Genomic DNA, 22952 nt, shown 5'->3' on the forward strand with positions numbered 1-22952 from the left:
ACATGTGCATGTTATTAGTAACAGAACAGCGCTTGTGCATTCAGCCAGTCAGGAAGCAGTGACTTACTCATCCTAGTAAAATCGAGCGCAGCATTAGAAACGTGAGAATCGAGTACCATGCACCTTCGCTGAAGTGCAGTTCACTCACAGGAAAAATAGCTTTATGTTAACTGAAAACACTCAACAATGCACCGTTTCCTTCAAAATTGTTACCTGCTTCCAGACACTCTACAAGCAGAACAGAGGTTAAATTTGTCAGGTAGAATTATCACTCACTCCACGTGATTTGCTAAACTCTACTTCCAACGTATAGTAGGAAGTGCATGCTCCTAGAAAGTCACACATAGACAGAGCTCCCGCAACTTTCCGACTTAAAAGTTTGCTGCGATCCTGATCTTCTCAAACATTCACAACCGTTAATCAAAAACATTTTCTGTTTCCAAACTTAGTAAAGCACGTACTTCTCATTAAGGACTATTTACATGCCACGTTTGAAGTTTCAAAGTTCAGCCGTTTTTGAGCTATCCCTGTGGAAAAAGATGGTCAGAATTTTTTTTCCAATGAGTACAAAACCGTGTTTTATTCACACTCAAAGAACTCAAAAGAGGTGAAGGCGTTTTGCCAATACATGAGACAAGCATGGAAGCTCTTCCCCCAGAAGGGAATGTTTCATGAAGTTATGAGGGCAGAAATAAAAGGGATCATTAGAGACACAGCTCCATGTTCTTAAACGCCGTAGCTGTTGGCTGTTCACCTGACAGGGTCTCGTTTGCAATGACAGGTTTTCCAGATTAAAAAAAAAAAGGGCCGTTTTCTAATAGGGCTGTAAGACCACTTGACAGAGCGTCTTTTAACTCCTCCTCCGGAAAATGCGCGCCCGTTTTATTTCCCCCTGAAGCGAGAGCACGCCCCCCGAGTGCTTCCGCACTCAGCTTCGTTGCCAACCATGGGTCCTCCGACTGCTGGCAGTGGCCAAACAGCGAATAATAACTAACAAAGCAGATATAAGGTAGCTACAGAAAACGTATGACGCTTTTTCCCCATAGATTTTCAAAAAAAAACCAAAAAAACCCACCTGATCTGCACTGGTGTTTGGGGCTGAAATGTGTTTTCATACCTGTAATCCAGAGATGGCAGCAGGGTATGGTGAAAGTGCGGTGGATCCCAAATTTCGGCCGAGGAGCGGGGTCATGGGCGTGCTACTGGTGGTGTGAGTAGCGCGCCAGTACGCCTCGAGATATTCTGCCAAGTGCTCGCATGCGTCTTCGAGCTGGTTCTCATCCAAAATTACATCAAACATTTCCTGATCACAACAACAAAGTTCGGTGCGTTACAACGTTACAGACGCAAAGGAAGAGATGCTAAAACAATTCTCGTCACGCCGGTCTTTTACAATTCAATAGGCAGGAATCAGAACACGGAATCGCAAAAGAAAATTATGCAAGTGGGTGACCAAAAGCCAGATCTCCCAGAAGCCTCCATATCCTTTCAGCGAGGCCTCACTAGATGTTGTGTGAGCCCTACTGCGCTCCAAGGCACAAGGCTTCTGGAATGAATTGACTTTTCTCCGAGACAGGAGCTGAAGGGAGCCAGAGTGACGGTGGGTGCTTCGCGTGGGCTATCTCCACGCCCCATTCCATAACTACCTTCATTTATGCCCATCTGGACGGTCCTACCGCTCTGTTCTCAACCTGCCAGACCACACAGGTACGACCTCTTCTCCTCTCTAACCTGTTTTAGCAGGGGATGCTACCCGAGCGTCGCGGCAAATGCTGGCGTGTGCCTCGCAGCTGCTCGGGGAGGAATTTGAAGCCAGGTGGCTGTTGCACTGCCCGAGCAGTCAAAGGAACGCTCTGCTGGCACCTTTTTAGCTTATCTGTGTGACGAGTGCTGATAACGGACATCTGATACTAAACCAACACCAACCGGCTATTCAAGAGAAATCCAAATGTGTTTTTAGCAGTGAAACTTCATACCTCACCCTTAGTGGAAAAAAAAAAAATCATGACAATATCACAGGAAATGAGAAATAAGTGCAGGTGCTAGGAGGAACCGATACACACCACAGGCTGCTTTTCCCCCCTGCACATTTACTGATCTGTCCCATACACCCAGGGCTGACATCTCTAGAAGAAGATATAAAACTGCACGACGGATTTATCATCCAATCTTGACTGTGCATCTACCTTCTGCCCAGAAGTCTAGGCCAGAACTTACATTAATACTAAAGCCATTTTATTTATTTTAAAATTTATTCTCTCGTATCAGCATGGTAGAGAAACGTTTCCTACTCTGCCAGCAAGTCTAGAGTTTACTTCTAATAAGAACACACCACCTCTTGTGGTTGGATTTGCTTGTTTGGCTCCTCTAGTCACAGCCTTTACACCCTCCTTTGCTGCTGAAACCCGCGGGGATGCCCTGCACGTTCCGTTGTATCGCTCACATCACCACTGGTAGAAGTGGTTCAAACACTCACGTTAGGAAACGAATGCCATTTGCTTGCATGCACTTTGCTCTGGAAAATGCTGAAATGAAAACACTACACTTGGAACATAGCACGTGTTTCCTTCCATAAAGACTGTCCATACTCAGCCCAGAAATTCACAGCTAATGCTCCAGCTAATATACCCAAACCACCCCATTCTGCACTGGTATGCAGCCTCCTGTGGAAATCTGAGAGCGATCTCAACTAAATCGATTTTCTTTCTTTCTTTTCCTTGCATTTAACAGTTCTGCTCCTAGCCAAACGGTGTTTGTTCTCTTGCTGGGTATTTGGGAAGAAAGAATCGTTTAAGGAGATCCTTGTTCGGAAGGGTCAGGGAGTAAAGCAATTTCTTTCTAGTTCTCCTTAGAGCGCATTTTATTCACTGCAACACTACAGAATCATTAAGGTTGGGAAAGACCTCTAAGATCAAATCCACCTTTTTTTTAAATATTATTTGAATTCTGTAAACCTCAAAGAGCACCAGCAGACCTCTGTTTAACCTAACAAACTGAACCCAATTTTTAACAAGATACTGCCCGCTTTTAGAACAAATATGCAAGTTCAGTGAGTCTCTACGCTCCATTTGCACATTGCTTTATCTTAGCCGTACACAAATTTAGGTCTCCTGTTCAGGATAATGTTTTTAATTCTGTTTATCACGAAAGTTCATCATCTTCAAGTATCCAGTAAAGCCACAAACTATTTTAGCTCAGGCAGCCTATGCCAATTAAAGTGAAAAACCCAGCAGTGATACAATGACATCATCTAGGAATCAACCCTTATTTCCTTTTGATTTTTGTGTCAGTTGTTTGGAAAACACCAGACGCTGACATCAGATTTTCTACATCCTGTCCAAGAACCGGGTCTTCTCATTTCAATTTCAAGTTTTCTTCCTTAACAGCATCTCCTCATGCTGAGAGATCTCCAGGTGTGTGCTGCAGTTCCAAAACTTGATTAATAAGCTGTGTTTTCTAATTCCACCTGATTCCCAGCCTCAACAGCATCCATGTCAGCACACACCTCACAACATGTGTAAAATAATTATCATATGAGCATATGCTAGGTATTTCTGAGGTGATATTCATTAAAGCAGCAGTCTTTCGTGAAGAATTGATAAAATTAGTTGCCATCGACCTCTGCTGTTTCTTTCAGTTTACTGTATAATCACTGTGAAATATTCTAGTGCGTTATCCTCTCTCCGCAGCACAATAATTAATTATACAAATGTATAGACTGTAATTTCTAAATTTCTCAGGTTATGCCCAACAGGCCAGAGGGATGCTCTCTTAGCGTTGGCATGAATCCAAAAGGCTTTTTAAAAAATGATCATAATGAAGCGTCTGTGACCAGCGTATTTAAAAGTGTAGGGTTAGTGCAGTTCGGCTTTCTTGGAGCCATATAATGTTCCTGCTTAACGGAGTCACACAACGACAGGCACGCTTAGCACTGCCCCGAGCACCATCAGTGAAAGATTAGCGAGGAATTAATAATGAAAGCAGTTCCTGAACTTAAACATGCCCCAAAAGACAGCTATTTTTAAATGTCTAGACATACAGCACCATCCGATTACTTAAGGCTGGCTCTCAGCAAATGACAAAAAACAAACCTGAGGGGTTTACGGTTTTCACATATCTTTAGTTTAAACAAATGCTCCTCTTGCAGGAGTCTGAGCTACTGAACAGCCGAAGCAGGTCACAGCACAGAAGACAGACACCAACACCTTCAGTCTTGGCTGTATACTGGTACTTAATTAAATCTTCTGTGCAGGTGCACAAATAAATACACCTTTAAAGGTGATGAGCGCTCAGCACAATGTTGTGTGTGTGTAAGCTCAGCGATAGCTCGGTGTAAATGCCACAAGCTGTATTCAAAGAGGTGCAGGGGTAGCTCTGTTTCACTTGATTCCCACCCACCAAGAGTTAGGAAGGGATAAGCTTTTACAGAAAAGGTTTTGTCCTACAGAAAAGTGCCCAGTTTTGGTTTAGTTAATGGGACTTGAATGGCTCATAGGAATTCTCTGTCGTCATTTTAAGAGACAACTCAGCAGAAAATCACGTGTGGGAAACAGAATATAGCTGAGCTCTCCAGATCCCAAGACGGCCTGAATGTCTTTCAGCGCTGCTGGGAGTGGAAAATGAGGACAAGCCAGCCAGCAAAGAGATCTACAGTTACTGTAACCAGAAGCTTACAGGTCTCTGCAGCGATACGAGCAGATGGGTGTAGATGCCGTTGCCACCGACTCCTTTGGAGAGCTGGACATCTGCAAGGGGAGCTGATGGGGCTGCGAAACCCATACCCAACAGCAAGCTGTCGGGGGCACAGCCTAGGGTGCATTTAACTGGAGAAAACCAGATACACCCCCTCAAATTTCAGTCAAGGTTATTGTTTTTTCCTGTTTCTAACATTTTGGTACGAATCTGGCCTGGACATACACCCAAACACTATAAAAGCCATCCAAAATGAAAAGTTTTTGCCAATCCACATTAATTATTCTTCAGTGCATGCAGCAGCCAGCAATTAGGCAAGGTTTATCTGGTGGCAGGAGCTAACCTAAAAGGTCAACCTTTGGGCAAGAGGAGAGAGAAGGTGAAAGCTCTCTCCAGGTCTCCCCTCCTGCCGGAGGGAGTGACACCATTCCCACCAGCGGTAGCTCCGCAACATCTGAGGGGAAGGAGACGTCTGGCCTAAAGAAGATGTGGCTCAGCCTCAATTCCTACCAATGGGAACTGGCAAAAAGTAACATCTCTTGTTATAATTTAGGAGGAATGTCCAAAAATACCTGAATTATCTTTTTATGGCCAGTGGAGACGACAAAGGATGAGGCTTTAAAGTTTAGTATCTTAAGAAGCATATAAAATCACATTAAGTTTGATGGAAATAAACCCTTGTGGATCATTACTCCAGAGCAAAAGCTGCTTAAACTTTGTTATTTTCATTGGAATTGAGAACAGAAGCCATCTGAAATGGAGACAATCTTTTAAAGGTCTGTATAACACCTTCTGGAAGCTTTATCTCACCATTAGGGCTGGGCTTTCATTCTGCTGATCTCAACCTCCAGATTTGATCCTAGATTATTCCAAGACATTTCTTTTGTCAGCACTTTGTCTAAGTTGCAGACGATGACCAGGGAAACCTTCCCACACTTATCCTGATTTTTGTCTGAATTAATGTGATGCCAGCTCAGAGTTCTTTGGCAGTTCTGGGCTGTCTGATCGTTCCCCTGGTAGGAACAGCAGTCTCTGTGCTATGGGACCACTGTCACACTCAGTTATTACACTGCAAACACAAGTCCACGTCCCAGGTTTTTTCCACAGAGTGGCTTTCTCTGTCACAGGAACCAGGCATGCTTTACAAAAATAAAAGCAAATTTGAGCTGCCCTGTCCCAACACCCACGTGGCTGTTCTGCACGGCATCTGCCTGCCCCAACAGCTATCCTGGAGCAGAGGGTTACTGCAAGTGGGACACAGAATCACAGAATGTTGGGGTTGGAAGGGACCTCTAGAGATCCCCCAGTGCCACCCCCTGCCAGAGCAGGGTCACCCAGGGCAGCCACACAGGAACGCGTCCAGGCGGGTTTGAAAGTCTCCAGAGCAGGAGACTCCACACCCTCTCTGGGCAGCCTGGGCCAGGGCTCCGGCACCCGCACAGCCAACAAGTTTCTCCTCAGGTTGAGGTGGAACTCCCTGTGTTCCAGCTTACATCCCTTATTCCTTGTTCTAGTGCTGGGCACCACTGAGAAGAGATTGTCCTCTTCCCCTTGAACCCCACCCCTCAGATATTTCTCTACGTTAATAAATCCCCTCTCCGCCGTCTCCTTTCAAGGCTGAACAGCCCCAGGTCTCTCTGTCTCTCTTCACAGCAGAGATGTTCAGTCCCTTGATCACCCTCGTAGCTCTCCCTTGGACTCTCTCCAGTAGGTCCCTGTCTCTCTGGAACTGGGCAGCCCCAAACTGGACACAGGATTCCAGGGGTGGTCTCCCCAGGGCAGAGCAGAGGGGCAGAAGAACCTCCCTAGCCCTGCTGGACACACTTTTCCTGATGCCCCCCAGGATCCCACTGGCCTCTTGGCCACAAGGGCACGGTGCTGTCCCAGGGACAACTCACTGCCCACTGGGACAGCTCTGATAAAGCAGGCGTTGAGCAGCGCCTGCGCTCGGGTGAGATCACCGGAATGGCACGGTGGTGTTGGGAGGTTGGGGATCATGGGCGTGCAGACTCCCGACTCACACCCTGGGTCTGGAGTCACCTCGCGGCTGAAGGCAAGTGCCCTCAGACCAGGAGCCTGAGACTTTGGCTCTTCAGACAGCACCGCACCACAAGTGATGTCATCTGCTCACATGCTCCATCAGTCTTACCCTACACGTCATTTTTTGACCTGTGGCCTTTCCAAAGATCATCACAAACCCAGCACAGGAGGTAATCGAGATGAAAGCATCAGACAGCTTGTTTCCCGGCAATAAAAGCCGAGCGAGGGTTGCAGCTGCAGGGCTGCCTAGTAAAGTGAAGTGATAACGTATGAACTCGGCTGCAGTCAAGGGCCAACACAGCAGAAACCTTTAAAACTCCACGTATCACAAGTTCTTTCGCTTTTCTTCTTACTGGTACTTACTGGTGGGCATTGTGCAAGTTTATCAGCTGCCACCAACTGAACATTCAAGTGTTTACTTTGCGACTTCCCTCTAGATTTAATCAGTCGCTGCAAAACCTGACAAGAGGAAAAGAGGAAAATGTGAGTTTAGGACTTGCTTATCTCCACAAAGCCCAGACTGACATGCCACTGGAGGATTAACCAAGTTCACTAACTCTCCATTATGTTTAACAAAATGGATAAAGTATCGTCCCTGAATACAAGCACAAACCTTTCTGATAACCTCTCTGAAAGCCGTCTACATTTCCCACTGCCTCACGTTTAGTCCCTTACAAGCACTTCAAATGCAGCGCGAATGGTGATTTCGCTTGATTTCCTTGAAGTAGGAGGTTATTTTTGACAAATATAATCATCCAGAGGACCACGAAAATTATATATATACTGAATTATACTGGACTGCCTTGTGGCACAACAGCAGCAGCACGCTACGTTGCACAGCAGTAACACTGTAACTTAATCTGTTCGCAGGGGCATTTTGGGTACAGAAGGGATTCTACAAGTACAGCTCATATTACTTTTCTTTCTTCCGTCCACTGTGTCCATTACTAGAATTTAAGGGGCAGAATATTTAGGAATCCTCAAAAAACCAAATTTTGGGATCCCAGAACAACAGAATGTTTTCTAAGTTGGAAGGACCTCTAGAGGTCTCTGTGCCAACCCCTGGCTCAGAGTGTGCTGGGACAGGGGGGCTGCAAAGCAGGGGCTCGAGAGCTATAGAAAGAATTTGCTCCTCAGGAATTCTTCTGTCTGTTGAATCAGTGGTGCCTCGTCTAAGGCTCAGCCCAAGGGCAGAAAAAAGAAACTGTCAGACATTCCCTTGTCAAGTCCTTGATCTAAAAAATTCACTTTTTTCTTTTTCTCTTCACCTCACTCCTAACTCCTTCAGGTGCAGATGCTGCACTGCTCACTCCCACTCGGCCCTCCAGCCCCCCTCAGATGCTCAAGACTTTAACATTACCTTCGGAGAAGACACTTTAACATGGACGATAATTGGTGCTAAAGATGTCTTGATAAGCTGTGCAGGGTGATTGATAGTGTCTGCGTCTAGGACGACCAGCTGTAAGGACCTCGCCAGCTCGAAGATTCTTTCGATCTCGCTCTGTACTTCAGCTGATAAAGGCGAACAAAAGAGGTGAAAGTCATTCCGCTCCAGCATGACTTAAGACAAAAACGTCACTCCCCACTTCTTTTCATAGACTGTATGCAGCCAGTATAGGAACTCCATATGTGAATTCATGTCATTTCCATAAAGTAACCTATTACTCATGGCAATTTTAAAAACAGAAAGAATTCTGTTGCCTGAAAACACATATGTGCTATCCTCCTTTATAATATCAGCATATTTAAACACTGGGTACAATTAAATGCATCTTTCTGTGAACATAAAATAGACTTAAGCTTATTTTCCAGATCTGCTAAACAGCTTAGGAGTCATAAGATTTTTTATTTTAGGCAGCAAGTGATGGATAGACATACCCTAAAACTCTGAGACTGTAATTCTGATTTAACTTAAATGAGAGTCTGTATGAAAAGCAGAACTGCGACCTCCTAACTCTACAACCACCAAAAATCGTTTATGTTAAATGCCTGACGGGGTATTATATAAAAAGAGCACTAACGGCAATGTTCACATCAAAGCACTTCTGTGTGAAGAAAAAGGAGAGATTGATTTCCATGTAAATTTTGTTTCTGATAGTCATCGTTCCGACCCTTCTTAATCATCTTCCCTGCGCACGTGGCGAATTTTAAATAGATAAACTCAGCACAAATTGAAGCCTGTAAGTGCTACAGCCGAAGCACAAAAGAGCTGCGTGTCAGCAACTCACATGCATTTCATTTGCCTGGGAGAGCTGTTCCACAGAGCAGTGCCCGCCCGCAGGCACGCGGGGCGTTAGTGCTCCCCTTTGCAGCGCTTAATTTTGGGGTGCCCACTCCCGTACCAGAACGCCAGCTAGAAGTGAAGCATCCTGCGACCCACACCTCTAGCTCAAACTGACTCAGGAGGTCAGAAGAATGGGTTTAAGAGCTCTTTCCTCCTGAAAAGACTGAAAACCATCTCCTCCTGCCTCCTAGGATAACATCCCAGAGACCAGGTCACCGGCATGGACGTACTACACAGATTTCCACCTTTGTGAAAGGAATAAAAACGCATCAGCCAGTGTAAGGCAGCAGTGGTGACTCTGCGAGGGGAGGGTGGGAAGACCTCGTGGCTCAACAGCGAAATTAAGCCGCAGCTCTTCAGCACTCAACACAAACCCAGTCCCAGGGTGGGGAACAACGTGTTTCCCTCCTGGCTGGACAAGGCGAAAGCTCTGTGGCCCCTTGTGACATGCAATTAAAAGCACGGGGCTGCAAAGAGGCAGCTGCGAGGCCAACTCGCCTTGGGAGGAACTGGTGCTGAACCCACGCTCTGCCTGCAGGCCCCTCACTCCTGTCACCAATCCCACCTCTAACGCCACTTGCTTTGGCCCAGGGAACGGCGGGTAATGCAGGGCACCGTGCTCTGTTGCCCCTTCTCAGCTAGGAAGAAGTTTTTTACCATGTGAGTAGGTGAAATTCAGAATTACACACTGAAACCCTGCAGAGGTATTCGGAACTGCAGAACTAGTGACGTCGCGAAGGCTGAGATCCTGTGCGCCTCTCCAGTAGGTAACTGTGCTCAGAACTGCACCTGGGTCAATGTCTTACCTAAACTGGATCTTGTATTTGACCGCTCAATTATTGCCCTCTTGCTTGGATTATTTAGAACAGACCTCTTCGCAAGAGAAATGTCAGCTGTCACTCTAGTTATCGATATCCTAGGAGGAAGAACACAGGACACAACAAAAGCACAGCAGTCAGATTTTCAGCGCGCTGTGCACGATTTACAGCCACATTCCATTCCAAAGTGCAAACACAATAAAACTCCACTCAGACATGTTTTATAGCTGAGTTATGTCATCATTAAAGATCAACTAAAGAGAAATGCTGCATAACGGTCAAGTACTTTCTATTCCCTGTGCTATTGTAGACCCTGGCATACAGCTCCCACTATTCTACTGAATGCATTAGGTAACATTTTTCCTCCCCAACTCACAAGAATTTACACAGTACCATAAATATTACAAGATATGGAAGGCTTGGACTGTACGGAACCAGGAACAACACTTCTCTTCCCAGGCGGATAAACCATTGATTAAACCTGACATCGGCAAGGGGGAAGCGAGGGCTGTGCCTGGACGTGGGAGCAGATCGTGTCCTTCCCAGCTGAGACCTGTCCTCCAGCACACTCCCTCGTTTTCCAGACAGTTTGCTGTTCTGATGGGATGAACACCTCAGCTCATGGTTGAACAGGAGAAAAGTGAGCTGAGCCAGAGCTATCTGTACTGCTGGAGCCTCCTCTTTGATTTAAGCAAGGTAATTTTTTTTTTATTTGGTCTGTCAGCAAGCCAGCAAGAGACCAAAGGTTATAAAGCAAAGGCCACGCAATCACGGCACGTAAAATCCATTTAGGAGGACTGCCATGAGCTAGAGAGCCAGGAATAATGAAAAGAAAGCAGCTTTTTCCATAGAACATAGGATTTACACATCTCTAAGTGAAATTATCCGGGTTAAAAAGAAGTCCAAGTGTTTTTCTACATAACAAATTAACTGCCAGAAAAAACGGTAGAGACCAAAAGTGTAAGTAAGTTTACAAAAGAGATGGGAGAAAATAATGCATTGTGGGCCTGGGGGTGATGATAAAACACGGCAGTGCACAGCGCACCGCTGGCTCAGGGAGCTCCTGGATCTCTGACTGCTGGAATCAGAGACAAATAATGGGGAAGGACCACAAGCGCACACCTGTTCTGCCAGATACAAGCAGCATTTCGGTCCTCCTGAGTGAGAAGTCATCCTAAGCAGCACTGTTGCTGCAGGATGTTAAAAAACCCCCGTGCCTCTGCTATGTTTTGTTTCCAGGGGCTGTAGAGTCAGGCTTGGGCTGCGTAGCAATGACTAAACACAGGGCATTTAGGGAACGCTGCTGTTGGAGCCTCAGCAGCAGCCGTTGCCCGAACACCTCGTGCCAGCCAAGCTTAAGCAGGATCCTTCCAGCAGGGCTGCACGCCACAGCCCTCGGGCCTTTCCTTCAGCTCGCTGCCCAGAAGGGGATGCTGCAGTGACCAAAGATTTCGCTGACAGAAGCCACGCGTACTAAGAGGCAGGGAAGGAGTCCTGCTAGCTCAAGCTTTCCCGAAGTCTTTTGAAAAGCTTCCTCCTTGCAAATGTGGACCTGTCTGTCGTAAAATTGCAGAAGAGATGGAAAGACAGAAAAAGAAAAGGGGAGTGGAGAAAGAACCGCAAAGCCATAAAAGCCGGCAGGAGGACCAAGAAGCAGCTGAGGTGCCTGTGAAGGAATTTAATTTGTTTTACTAAAGTTGCTCAAAGCTAAAGTCAATTTTATCAGCCTGCTTGTGGCATTTCGCTTCTTCAGTGCTGAAATTTCACACTGCTGCCCCATGTGGTCGCCACCATTGCTAACGGCAATAGGATTTCCAAAAAAATACCTGACTCCAGACAGAATCTCTTCCTCCTGCCCCTCTGGTGCAGACCGTGGCCATGGTAGGAGAACAGATTGAAGACCGAGGCCAGGAGCAGCCCTGCCTCCCAGTAGATTAAGTGGCCAAAACCAGTGTGTCCAAGGGTGCTTTATGTTTTCTTGTCTGCATTTAGGCCCTGCTGATCTTTGTGGAGAAAGCCTCTGCTGAGCACATTCTCCTATAGGGTATAAAAACACCCCTCACAAAGGATACATCCACAGCAATCATGCGGTGGCAACTGGAGATGACTTATCACTTCCCGTCACCACGGCTTCCTCCCGAAAACAAGGACTCTTGGTCACCCGCCCCGGCACACGCAAAGCTGACAGAATGTGCCAGCAGCTGGGAGAGAACAGAAGTTGGGGTTCCCCACCAACACTGAATGCAAAGGGGCCCTGGAGTGAGCTGCAGCGGGACACGAGTGGGGAGAGGAGGCACCGACGGGATGCAACAGCTCAGAGCGACGACAAATTTAACTGCAGGCTGCCACGTACAGCACCTCAGCTCTCAGGTTTGAAATCAGTCACTGTGGTTGTAGGATCTGCTAAAATCGCTCGAGCTGAGCAATTAAAAATAGGGGAGGGGGTGAGATATTGTGCACAGAAGCTGAATGTTTGGTCTAAGCTCTTTACGGGTTAGTTCAGCACCGCCGTCTCCTCTCTTGACCATGGATTCTACCCCACCTCTTCTAAACCACCCACACTAATATTTTCACTGCCCTAGTGCCAACATTTTAGGTATTTTCAATCCTGATCAACTGTCACATACTAGCTAGCACAGTATAAGCTCTTCTTCACAGTTAGAATAGGCTGAACAAAGGAGGAAGGAAGGGCAGAACATCCCAAAGCTGCAGTGGAGACCTACGACTCTCGGCAAGCTGTGGTGGAAAGGAAGAGATGCCATGGACCAAGCCTCTGTTCCTAGCAAAGAAATCCAAATCATCGCTCTCACAACTCATCAGGAAATATTCTCTGTGTTCCAACTGAACAAGATGAACTCTTCTTACAATTCTGGAAGTTCCGACACACTGTTTTCTGTATTTAAGCTCTCCGCGTTTCCTTCTTCAAACTGCCCTTCCAAGTATTTCTGACCACCGAGAATATTTAAGAACTGATTTTCCTTAGGTGTTGGTCTGAAATCTGATGAAACCTGCTGGTTCTGATACTTATTTCAGGGCGAGGGTGTGATCAGATTTATTTAGAGAACGTCCCGCTTTAAAGGAGCCTGGAACTTCACAACTGGTGCTGGAAAGAACCTATCCGAAACAAAGCAACTTCCAAACGAAATCAAGAGGCACTTCCATTTGGTGGCTGCACACTCCAGCAGCTGGTGGAGCTGGTCTCAAAAACCTCAGCCTGGTAGTGCCATCTCCAAAGGTATTTTGGCACTTTCTATGGGCCCCAGTCACCTTTCATCTAGATATTAAGGTGGAATTATTCTATTCAATTCAAGAAATCCTGATTCAGACACTGCAGATATGAAGAGACATGCACCTGTAGTAAGATATGAAATGTGTTCCACCCCACAGCTGGCCGCGTTTCAGTGCTGACAAAAAGCCAGGAAATCAATTTTGAGCATGCATGAATTTTCTCGCATTACGAAAACCCAAATCACTAAAATGTGAGTATCACATGGAGGGGGGGGAAGCATGAAAAGGACAGTATTTCTCACCTCCCATCAAACCTGTGCTTCAGGAAGTCAAAGAGAGCTTTCTGCATCATGTCTGTCACCTTTGCAGAGGTGAGGAAGATCAAGCAGGGAGAATTGACAGGGAGGAAAAGAAGTCAAAAGTAAGAAAAGAGGTAAGTAGAAGGTAAGGATACTGCCAACAATCAATACCTCTTCTAGGTAGCAATCATTTCACTTGCACGCTCTTGGCAGCACATTTTGTAGAAACACTTGCCAGTTTTCTGACTCATTCTCTGAAACACGAACAGAGGATGTGAGAGCTGTCACTCTTTCTGCTCTTGTCTCGAGGCACTAGAGCACACCTCACCACCTTCCAGAGCAATTCTGGCCCCAGCAGCCTTCAGAATGTACCCAAAGCACATGGGACTAGTGGGGTTGAATAGATTTGGGTTTTTTCCTACAGTAACATTACTAGAACTGCCTTAAAACTTCACAAACGAGATTTAGCATGTTGGATGACTGCTCAAACAGAAGAGAACAACTGTTCTCAGAGAGGTTTACAAGCAGGAAGAAAAAAAAAAAGAATGTTTCCATCCCTGTCCAGGGGAAAGAATCTCGGAGCAGCTCAGCCTCAACAGCTGTCAGCCACTTCACCGAGGGAGCAACTTGTCCCTTTCAGGACAACTCGGGCTGACACCTATTGTCTGCTAGTCTAGACAGGAACTGAATCAAAACCCCCCAGGCCTTTCTCCGCCTTTCAAAATGGTTCTTGCAGACTTTAGTTAGAAAAAAAAAACAGTCAAAAGAGCTTTTCCACGCAAATTGCAAAGCAAGGCCAAGGCATTTCTGCAATTATTGGTAACTGCAATTAATATTGTAGAGGCATTCCCATTTATAGGCCTTTCTGTGCTCAAGAAGTCATGTTTAGTGTTGTTTTCTTAAACAAATTGGGGCAGCGTATTTGTAGAGGTTCGTATTAACAAAAAGCCTCTATCCCCTTCGAACACGAGAGTCCCCAGGCAAATTGATCCATGGGGCAGCACCATGAAAGTCAAGGGACGAAATTAGCTCCTGTCAGGAAATGGCACCATAAAAATTAAAAGGCAGAGAACATGAAGTAGCTAATTCCTGTTTTGCTAAACTACATTTCTCACAAAATTCCTGTTTTGCTAAACTACCTTTCTCACAAAAAAACCCACAACGCAAGAATACTGCTTTATGCTAATAACGGCACCATGTTGGAACCTTCCAAAAAGAACCATTCCAGTATGTTTAATAACATCCGATAAAGTAACAACATTAATTAAGCTAAATGAAGTGTATCTTTGATTTTACGTTCATGTTCATTTAGTTCCTAATTCAGCAAAACACTTAACAGATGGTTAAGTTCACGGGAATGCCCTGCTAAAAGCCTGTGCTCGTGGAGCCCGAGTTAAATGCTCGTTTGGATCTGCAGCAGTCTTGAAAAATGGGTGTCCTGCATGTCATCACACCTACTGCCTCATTAAACAAAGGCAAATAATTTAGAAGAATTAAAGGTTTCTTGTCATATATCTTTGCCAACACCGAGTTTCACAGGAAGATGTACAGCTTTTCTGAGTGACACGCACTGTTGCAAGGTGGGGAAAAAAAATCCAGCTGGTACCTCACCCAAAGGGTGCAAAGTGCTGACTGTGCTCTTAGCTCTTATAGAACGTTTTGACAATTATTGAAGCTAAGGTCGCTTTAAATTATCGTAAAAGAGCTGCACCGGACTACACACTGAATGCCCTGAGGTAAAAGAATATTAGTTGCAAACTCCTGGCATACATACCTCGTAGCCTTTCAGGGACGGACCCACCAAGACAACCGGTCTCATTGATGGTACCACATCGTACGGGGGAATGTGCTCCGTCTAGGAGAAGCAAACAGCCCTTCAGATCATTAATCAAATGAGATGCCTATGAAAATCCTGGGAACTACGTGTTAGAATTCAACACAAGGAAATGGGAACAAAAGCACTACTTACCACTTTTTGCTTCTGTTTTGCTAAAAGACCAAATGAGAACGTGGTTAAAAACCAGACACTGTGTGTAATGATCGTTAACACTCACAAAGAAAAAATTCCTATTTTGATTTCTCTCAGTGCACCTCCCTTCTGGTCAGCCCTGTCAGAACTGCTCATTCATTCCATCCTGGGGCAGCCACCACTTTTCCTGAGGTTTTTCTCTCAGTCCCTTAGCAACTACTGCCTGTCTAGAAATAGATGTCTTCCTCCACCTCCGCACACAAGCACTTTTCTGTAAAACATCTTAATAAGTCAGCGATGGGGTGGGGAGTAAACCTGCGTTTTTCATGTGCATTTTTTAAAATAGAAGTATTAGAAATAGCACATTTCCTTAAATAAAATGCCATCTTACCCGTGGAAGTGGGTGTGGCTCGAAACGTGCCAGAAACCATTTCTCCAAGACTTGAAGAAGAATTTCCACTCGATTTCCTACAGCATCAGAAAAAGCCTCGTTAACACCAAGCGCCCGGAGATACAAACCTGTGAGGTTTTAGGCACCAGTGATGAGACATTACCCCATGAGAAATCACACAGTAAAGAGTCTTCGCCTGGTATTTAGTATTTTTCAAGACATGTCGACTGACCAGCAAGAGGACATTAGTCCCAGCAGGTATTTTGCCCTTGCTCCCCAGATCAAGGCCTGTTTATTCCTGCCCTTGGCAAATCCTTTGCAAACATATACTAGGCTCGAGTAAACTTCTTTAGTAGATGGTTTTTCACTGCTTTACTCTGACAAAACCAGAATTCTCCCTCATCACACAGAGCCTTAGCATCAACAGCTTTTAAAGAAATCTTAAGGTACAGGTACTATATGACTATATCTAACAAAGGTACTAAAAAAACGATATTGCTATATATTACCTTCAATTTTATCACACAAATCCAGGAAACTTAGTGCAGGCTACCTGAAGCCTTAATAGAGATCCTTTACAATACTTCCCATCTCTTTCGTACTTGATTTTATTCCTAATATTCTCCACCGGTGAGACCAGATAAAATCTTTGCAAGAATTGGTGGTTCAGTGACGCCCTGCCTGTTTGTACAAGCTGAGAATTTTTCTAACCTGCTGCATCTGAAACAGGACCCTAACCACTCCGTTAGTGCCCATCGCTCTGCATCAGATCATCTCCCTCCTGTACACTGAGACACGCTGGCTTCCTTTGAGGCTATTTCAAAAATTATGTACGCGATTTGGAAGAAGCGCAGTTAACGCTGTTCAATCATTCCAAAACATTTCCCCAGATGGTTTGTACGTGAAATGATTCCTGACCTTGATTAACTATATTAGGATGCCAATTCCCTGACAGTACTATACCAGTTAAATCACACTCTTCTTACAGCTACCTATTAGGTGCAGATTCAGTTGGCTCATGGCTCTTGACTCTGCAGGACTAAAGGGTTTTTCTCCTTGTTATCTGTGTAAACATTTAAATTTTGTTTTCAATGAGTGGGAATAGTACACTACTAGTAAAGCAATTTTAAAACAAATCCAAAAAGAAGTATTTTGTGTATTCAGCCAACACAAGAGTGACTTCAGTGCCTGAACTGAGATCACAAGAATTAAGTTTTGCTTCCTGGACCTACGACCAAGTTCATATTTTTGCAGGGATTTGCAATCCCCAGCTCTAGCAGCGTAGAGACACAGAATGGTCAGGCTGGAGGATGGAAAATAAAAGAAGTTGCACAACAAAGCTCAGCTTACAAAGTTTGAAAAGTCCGCATTTGGCCAAAATGGACGTTAACAGTTGGGAAAAAAAATCTGGCAGCCTTTGAGCACCAAGCTGACTTAAATCCAGGACCCTGTAGCCCTTCAGAAATTTCTGTCATTACCACCCATGCTGTATTACTGATCTTTCCTAAAGTCAATACACAATTTTTTATTGTTTCTTGTTGTCAATATTTAACACGTTTATTCTCTGCAAACACATTATTTTCAGCCGGAATGCCAAATCAAACACTCCTCCAAAGGTGCTGCAATAAAAACGAGTCAAGTGACCTTTGAAAATATTGCCCGGCGTCAGAAATGATTTTAAATTATATTAAAAGGTTACAGCATCCTTACCCTCCATGGAAACGTCCTCTCTTCTGCTCCTGTTGAATGCGGATGTTCTCCAGTCTGAGCGGGCTCGGAATGAAGCCAATCTCGCAGCCCTCCTTAACCAGCCTTCCTATCCACCAGTCGTTATTGTATTTCTGGAACACAGAAAGGTTACTGGCTTCAGGCCCAAATGCTCCATGTCCAAAACTCCTTTATTTTGTTATCCCCCATCCTTCACTCCATCTTGGTCAACGGAACCACTCGCACTCGTGTCTGAACGCCGGACAATCGTGGGAATTTAAGGGAAGTTAGAAGGTGCAAGGCAGGATTTGGAACGTCGAGGACTTCTCTGGAGGCTGGAAAGGGATGCTACCTGTGGCAGGGCTGGCTCTTACCTGACCCAACCCATCCTTCTGGGACTTCTCCTCTGGTGTCACCAGCTAAGGTGCTGAGTGTGACAGGCATTTAACAAGAAATTTCTGGAGAACCAAGCGACCTCATAGCCACAGAAAGCTGTCCGATATAAAAATAACACCTTCAGCTCACCACCAAACCCATCCTTATTGGTTCCTCATAAAGTTTAACAGCCCACCAAAGATCACCAGCACCACCACGGCCATTTTTTCCTTCTCCCTTCCCAGCTACTGGTATAGATGGTATGAACATGTTACCCCTTCGTAAATCCCTCACGTGGCGGGATAGCTCCGCAAAGGCCATTCTAGAAAGGAAATTAAAGACCAATCTATCCAAGGCAACGAACCAATCCGGGGTGTGGTTAACCCTACGTCAGAGCTCTAACCGAAGTTGTGACACCTCTCTACAACCAAGGCGTTTATAGTGTTGCTGCCTAGAAGCAGCTACACTCTTGAGAGGCGCTCTTAAATGTACGACAGCTGAAGAAAAAGTCACCTTTAGGAAGAAATATATACTTGGATGTATAAAATCTAATTTTATGATTAACCTTTAGTAACGCACATTTTTCTGCCTAACTGGAAGTCTAGCCTAACTTTAATGATGGAGAGATGAAAAGCGATATCATAATGGATATCGTAGTGGGAAAAGGATTTGTTGTAGCTGGCTGCCAGCAGCGTTTTTGAAGGGAAATATCTGAAAACCTTATGCTCTGCTATGCTTCATTAGGCACGTTAGTGTTCAAGAGACATTACTTTTCACAAGAAACTTTCAAGTCATTAAGGCCAGCATGAGTGTACCAATTGTGTTTGCATGCCTCGAGGAAAAACTTATCACAGAAATAACATCTTAAAAATCGTCAGTTCTCTTGGCTCCGTATTCTCAAGCACTTAAGTTCCTGCAGAAACACATAAATACCACGTCAACACGGTGGCACAACAGTGCCTGAGTGAAGTCTCTGAAAAATACAGAGCCTCAGCATCTCTGAAAAATAAATTACCCATACAGACACACTGATATTAACATATGCAGCTAAGAGAAACACAATCCTTAGACACTCATCCTGAAAACCTGGGCTCTTCATACAGTTGTTATTTATGCAAGAGGTCCCATTATTTTAGAATTTCAACTTTTTAAGCATCTACTCTTCATGCTGTTATGAACCTGCTTAGGATCTGTCAGTAAGCGAAGCTTAATTATAAACATGTTTCCTCTGCATAAGTTGACAGAACTAATTACATTTTAAAGACAGACTAATCCTTGAGGATCTATCATCCTGCTGCTGTAAATCACTGAAATCAATCAACAGATTTAAACCACTGTAAAACCTGAGTGCTGCGATCACACCTGGAATCCTGTGTCCAGTTTGGGGCTCCCCAGTTCCAGAGAGACAGGGACCTACGGGAGAGAGTCCAAGGGAGAGCTATGAGGGTGATCGAGGGACTGAACATCTCTGCTGTGAAGAGAGACGGAGAGACCTGGGGCTGTTCAGCCTTGAAAGGAGACGGCGGAGAGGGGATTTATTAACGTAGAGAAATACCTGAGGGGTGGGGGTCAAGGGGAAGGGGACAATCTCTTCTCAGTGGTGCCCAGCACTAGAACAAGGAATAACGGGTTTAAGTTAGAACACGGGAAGTTCCACCTCAACATGAGGAGAAGCTTCTTGGCTGTGCGGGTGCCGGAGCCCTGGCCCAGGCTGCCCAGAGAGGGTGTGGAGTCTCCTGCTCTGGAGACTTTCAAACCCACCTGGACACGTTCCTGTGTGGCTGCCCTGGGTGACCCTGCTCTGGCAGGGGTTGCACTGGGGGATCTCTAGAGGTCCCTTCCAACTCCATACCTTCTATAATTCTATGATTCTATGATTCTATTTTGGCTCTAAATGTTGGGCTAGAACATGAGAATCCTTCTTCCATCAGTAGGTCACGGACCTCTGAGCAAGGCCCCTAGACACGAAATCAGAATCGGGAAGGAACGCAGGGCTGTCTGCATCCGGCCATTACCTCCCATACGTTATTCTTCACATCCAGCACGTGGGAGGACTACAGTTCATCCCTGCTGGTTGCCATGCCCAGGATTTCTTCTGCATTGTCAGTACTCGCTGTCACTTCATCTTTTAAGTAAGCACAGAATGTATAGTCTTGTAGGAGACAGATGAGACACACAGGACACATTCTCAGTACAGCAACTCCTCGCTTGTTGCTGCTGTTTCATCTTGTCAGCAGGGCGACCTTCCTTCTTGCCTAGCTTAGCAGCTATTCTGAAATCTGGAACCACTCTAGTTCTAGTCCAAGCAAGCCTGCCAGATCCCTGCAAAACAGATCCTGCAAAGCCTTCTTCCATACAGCTAGACTCCAGGAGGGGGAACCATCTGCAAAATCTGACCGAGTTACAGCCACCGCTTCAGGCAAGCTGAAAGTTTTGGCGCTAACACAGAAGCTAAACCCTCAGGAGAGCTGACAAACACCTGTGAGCCAGATGGCTCACAGTTTAGTGGCCACAGAATCCTGGCCATTTAAACCTTGGATGAAAACTCATGGAATGCCAAGGCACGGACCTGGGACACTTCTCCAGAAAAAGGTACAAGGCAGCACAACAGGAGCTTAGTACGTTAAACTCACTCACTGGCCTGATGATAAGGGTGGCCACAGGCTAGATGACTTACTGCTTTTAATGGGGATGCACAGAGTTACCTAACAGCTGCATGGGACAACACACACTAGGCAGGTGCTGGAGCGTGCACAGAGAAGGGCAACAAACCTGGTGAGGGGTCTAGAGAACATGTCTTAAGAGAAGCGTCTGAGGGACCTGTGGTTGTTCAGCCTGGAGAAGAGGCTGAGAGGAGACCTCACTGCTCTCGACGACTACCTGAGAGGAGGCTGTAGGGAGGTAGGTGTTGGTCTCTTCTCCCAAATTACTAATGACAGGACAAGGGGAAGTGGCCTCAAGCTGCACCAGGGGAGGTTTAGATTAGATATTAGGAAACCTTTCTTGATTGAAAAAGCAGTGAGGCATTGGAACAGGCTGCCCAGGGCAGTGGTGGAGTTGCCATCCCCGGAGGTGTTCAAAAGACATGCAGATGTGGCCTTTGGGGACATGGTTTAGTGGTCATGGTGGTGCTGGGTGGATGGCTGGACTAGATGACCTTAGAGGCCTTTTCCAGCCTTAATGATCTTATGCTTCTAAGATAACATATCAGGTAGGGTGCAGTCTGGTGTGCGTGGGAAAACACGGGGAAGGCAGCTGAGAAAGCGATCCAAGTGCTGTAACGCATTTGACTCTGAGTGCAGGCAAAGGACCTCTCCCTGATGGGAAGTGTTCCTGTGTGACCTAGTCTAGGTGATCCTGCTTTGGCAGGGGGGTTGGACTAGATGATTTTTCAAGATCTCTTCCAACCTTCTGTGATTCCGTGTTTAGAAAGCGGAGCGCATCAAGGGAGGTTAGGCGTGGTGCTGGACAGAAGAGAACACGTTCCTGGGGAAGGGAGAGGAGAGGCAGCCAATCATCCCACATGCCAATCTCTCCAAGCAGATTCCGATTCTGTGCTCCGCTTCCTCAGCAGGAGTTTAAGCGCTGCTGCACACACTACTATTTTTTTTTAAAGAAAAAGAAACAAACCAAAATAAATCCAAATCAAACTTCCATCTGTTTGCAGTGAACTGAGAAAATGGAACAAGGGAATCAACTGCCTCTCCTGTGTCCTTCTCAGGGAGAAAGAATTTAAAGGGAAGCCCCCTGTTCAACCACCAATCTCTAGAGCTGCAGAAGCAGGTGTTCTCCTCCCAAATGTGCTCAGTCTGAAGGAGATTAGAGCTGCGAAACGACGACGGACACATGTTCAAAGAAAGAGACAAATAAGTACTGAACACCCTAAAATAGAGCCAGGAAGCAGAGATGAAAAGACTTTTTGCAAGCTGCAAGCCTATGTACGAATCTACAAAACAAGAGGGGTTTATGCAGATTTGGAGGGCTCACTTCAGAGAAAAAATTGCGGAAAATATGCTCAGTATACAATAAAACGTGGTTCTCCCTACCAAAGCCATACTCTGGGCCCATTTACTCCCATTCTTTCTTCCTTATTGTTGTGTTTTTCCTCTTCAATACTTTCTTTTCTCATTGTATTATTCCCAGTCTTATCTCCTCCCTTACAAGCCTACCTGGTGCTTTATTAAGACCTCGCGTAACCTGGCGCTTCTCCACTTTCTGATCAGTAGATTCCATTTCTATTATCTCTGATCCATCACCAACTTCATTTGGTGAAAAGAATCGGAATCTGCCATGTTGAAGGGGATTTAAAATACCGTGAGATGTTACTTCCTTCCTGCTACGTGAAAAGCCAACAAGAAGTTGGTAACATCAAGTTAAAAAAGCACAAAGAAATGACCCCAGGGTGCTGGAACTCCAAAAAGGCCTCACTGGGTGGATGCGCTGTGCTCTCCTGCCTCCACCTGGCTCTGGGCTTTCTTTTTAATGCGTTATGGCTCAGCCCCCTGGTCAAATCGTAGTCCTTAGCACATAAGATTCCCTTTCGCATTGCCTTTAACTCCTTCTTGGTTTTACCTCTTTAATGTGTAGGAAGTCCTTGGCATCAAAAGAGATGGCAGTGCTTGGGACAGGAACATCTTCATCCAGAGCTCCACAGTAACTCACGTTAGTCTTGACGGCAAATGCTACCGGTTTGGACTACAAATAGAAACACACATCACAAACGGTAGGAACTGTTCTGAATCCAGAACTGTTTTGGTGTATCACATTACCATAAACCTAGCAGAGGACCTTGAACATTGAAATTCAGACCTAATACAGCAGAGTTCAGCTCACAAGAGAAGATGCCCATTTATATGAGAATATTTACACCATATCCCCCCCAAACACCTTTTCTGCAGGTCACCTCACTCAATTGTCCAAGTACTTCAAAGGACAGCATCATCATTATAAACCTTTAACACTAGGCAAAAGATAAATGCCACGTAACTTAGCCATTATTAAAGCTGAGAAGAACACACCTTCGCCCTTTCGAGCTGTATAGCTGCTTGTTGCTCTCTCTCTTGGCGGATTGCTTCCCTGTCTTCTTCCAAAGACACATCAGAGTCTGAGGGTCTGCTTGTGTACGAATCTGCTGAGCCCTGCAAGTAAA

General features: G+C 45.5%; 1 protein-coding gene across 1 annotated transcript; it reads right to left on the reverse strand.

The window, feature by feature from the left end:
- On the reverse strand, positions 1–22952 carry LOC104273839 (voltage-dependent L-type calcium channel subunit beta-4). Its single transcript, XM_009869292.1, has 12 exons — positions 22822–22952; positions 22376–22498; positions 17432–17562; positions 15722–15798; positions 15331–15350; positions 15136–15216; positions 13365–13423; positions 9823–9932; positions 8093–8244; positions 7096–7191; positions 1118–1303; positions 1–527 (listed from the first exon to the last, which is right to left on the reverse strand). Exons 4-12 carry the CDS (start codon positions 15759–15761, stop codon positions 522–524), a joined length of 750 nt encoding a protein of 249 aa, XP_009867594.1. The 5' UTR covers positions 15762–15798; positions 17432–17562; positions 22376–22498; positions 22822–22952; the 3' UTR covers positions 1–521.

This window comes from Apaloderma vittatum, unplaced genomic scaffold (genome assembly GCF_000703405.1).
Source record: "Apaloderma vittatum isolate BGI_N311 unplaced genomic scaffold, ASM70340v1 scaffold19775, whole genome shotgun sequence".
NCBI lineage: Eukaryota > Metazoa > Chordata > Aves > Trogoniformes > Trogonidae > Apaloderma > Apaloderma vittatum.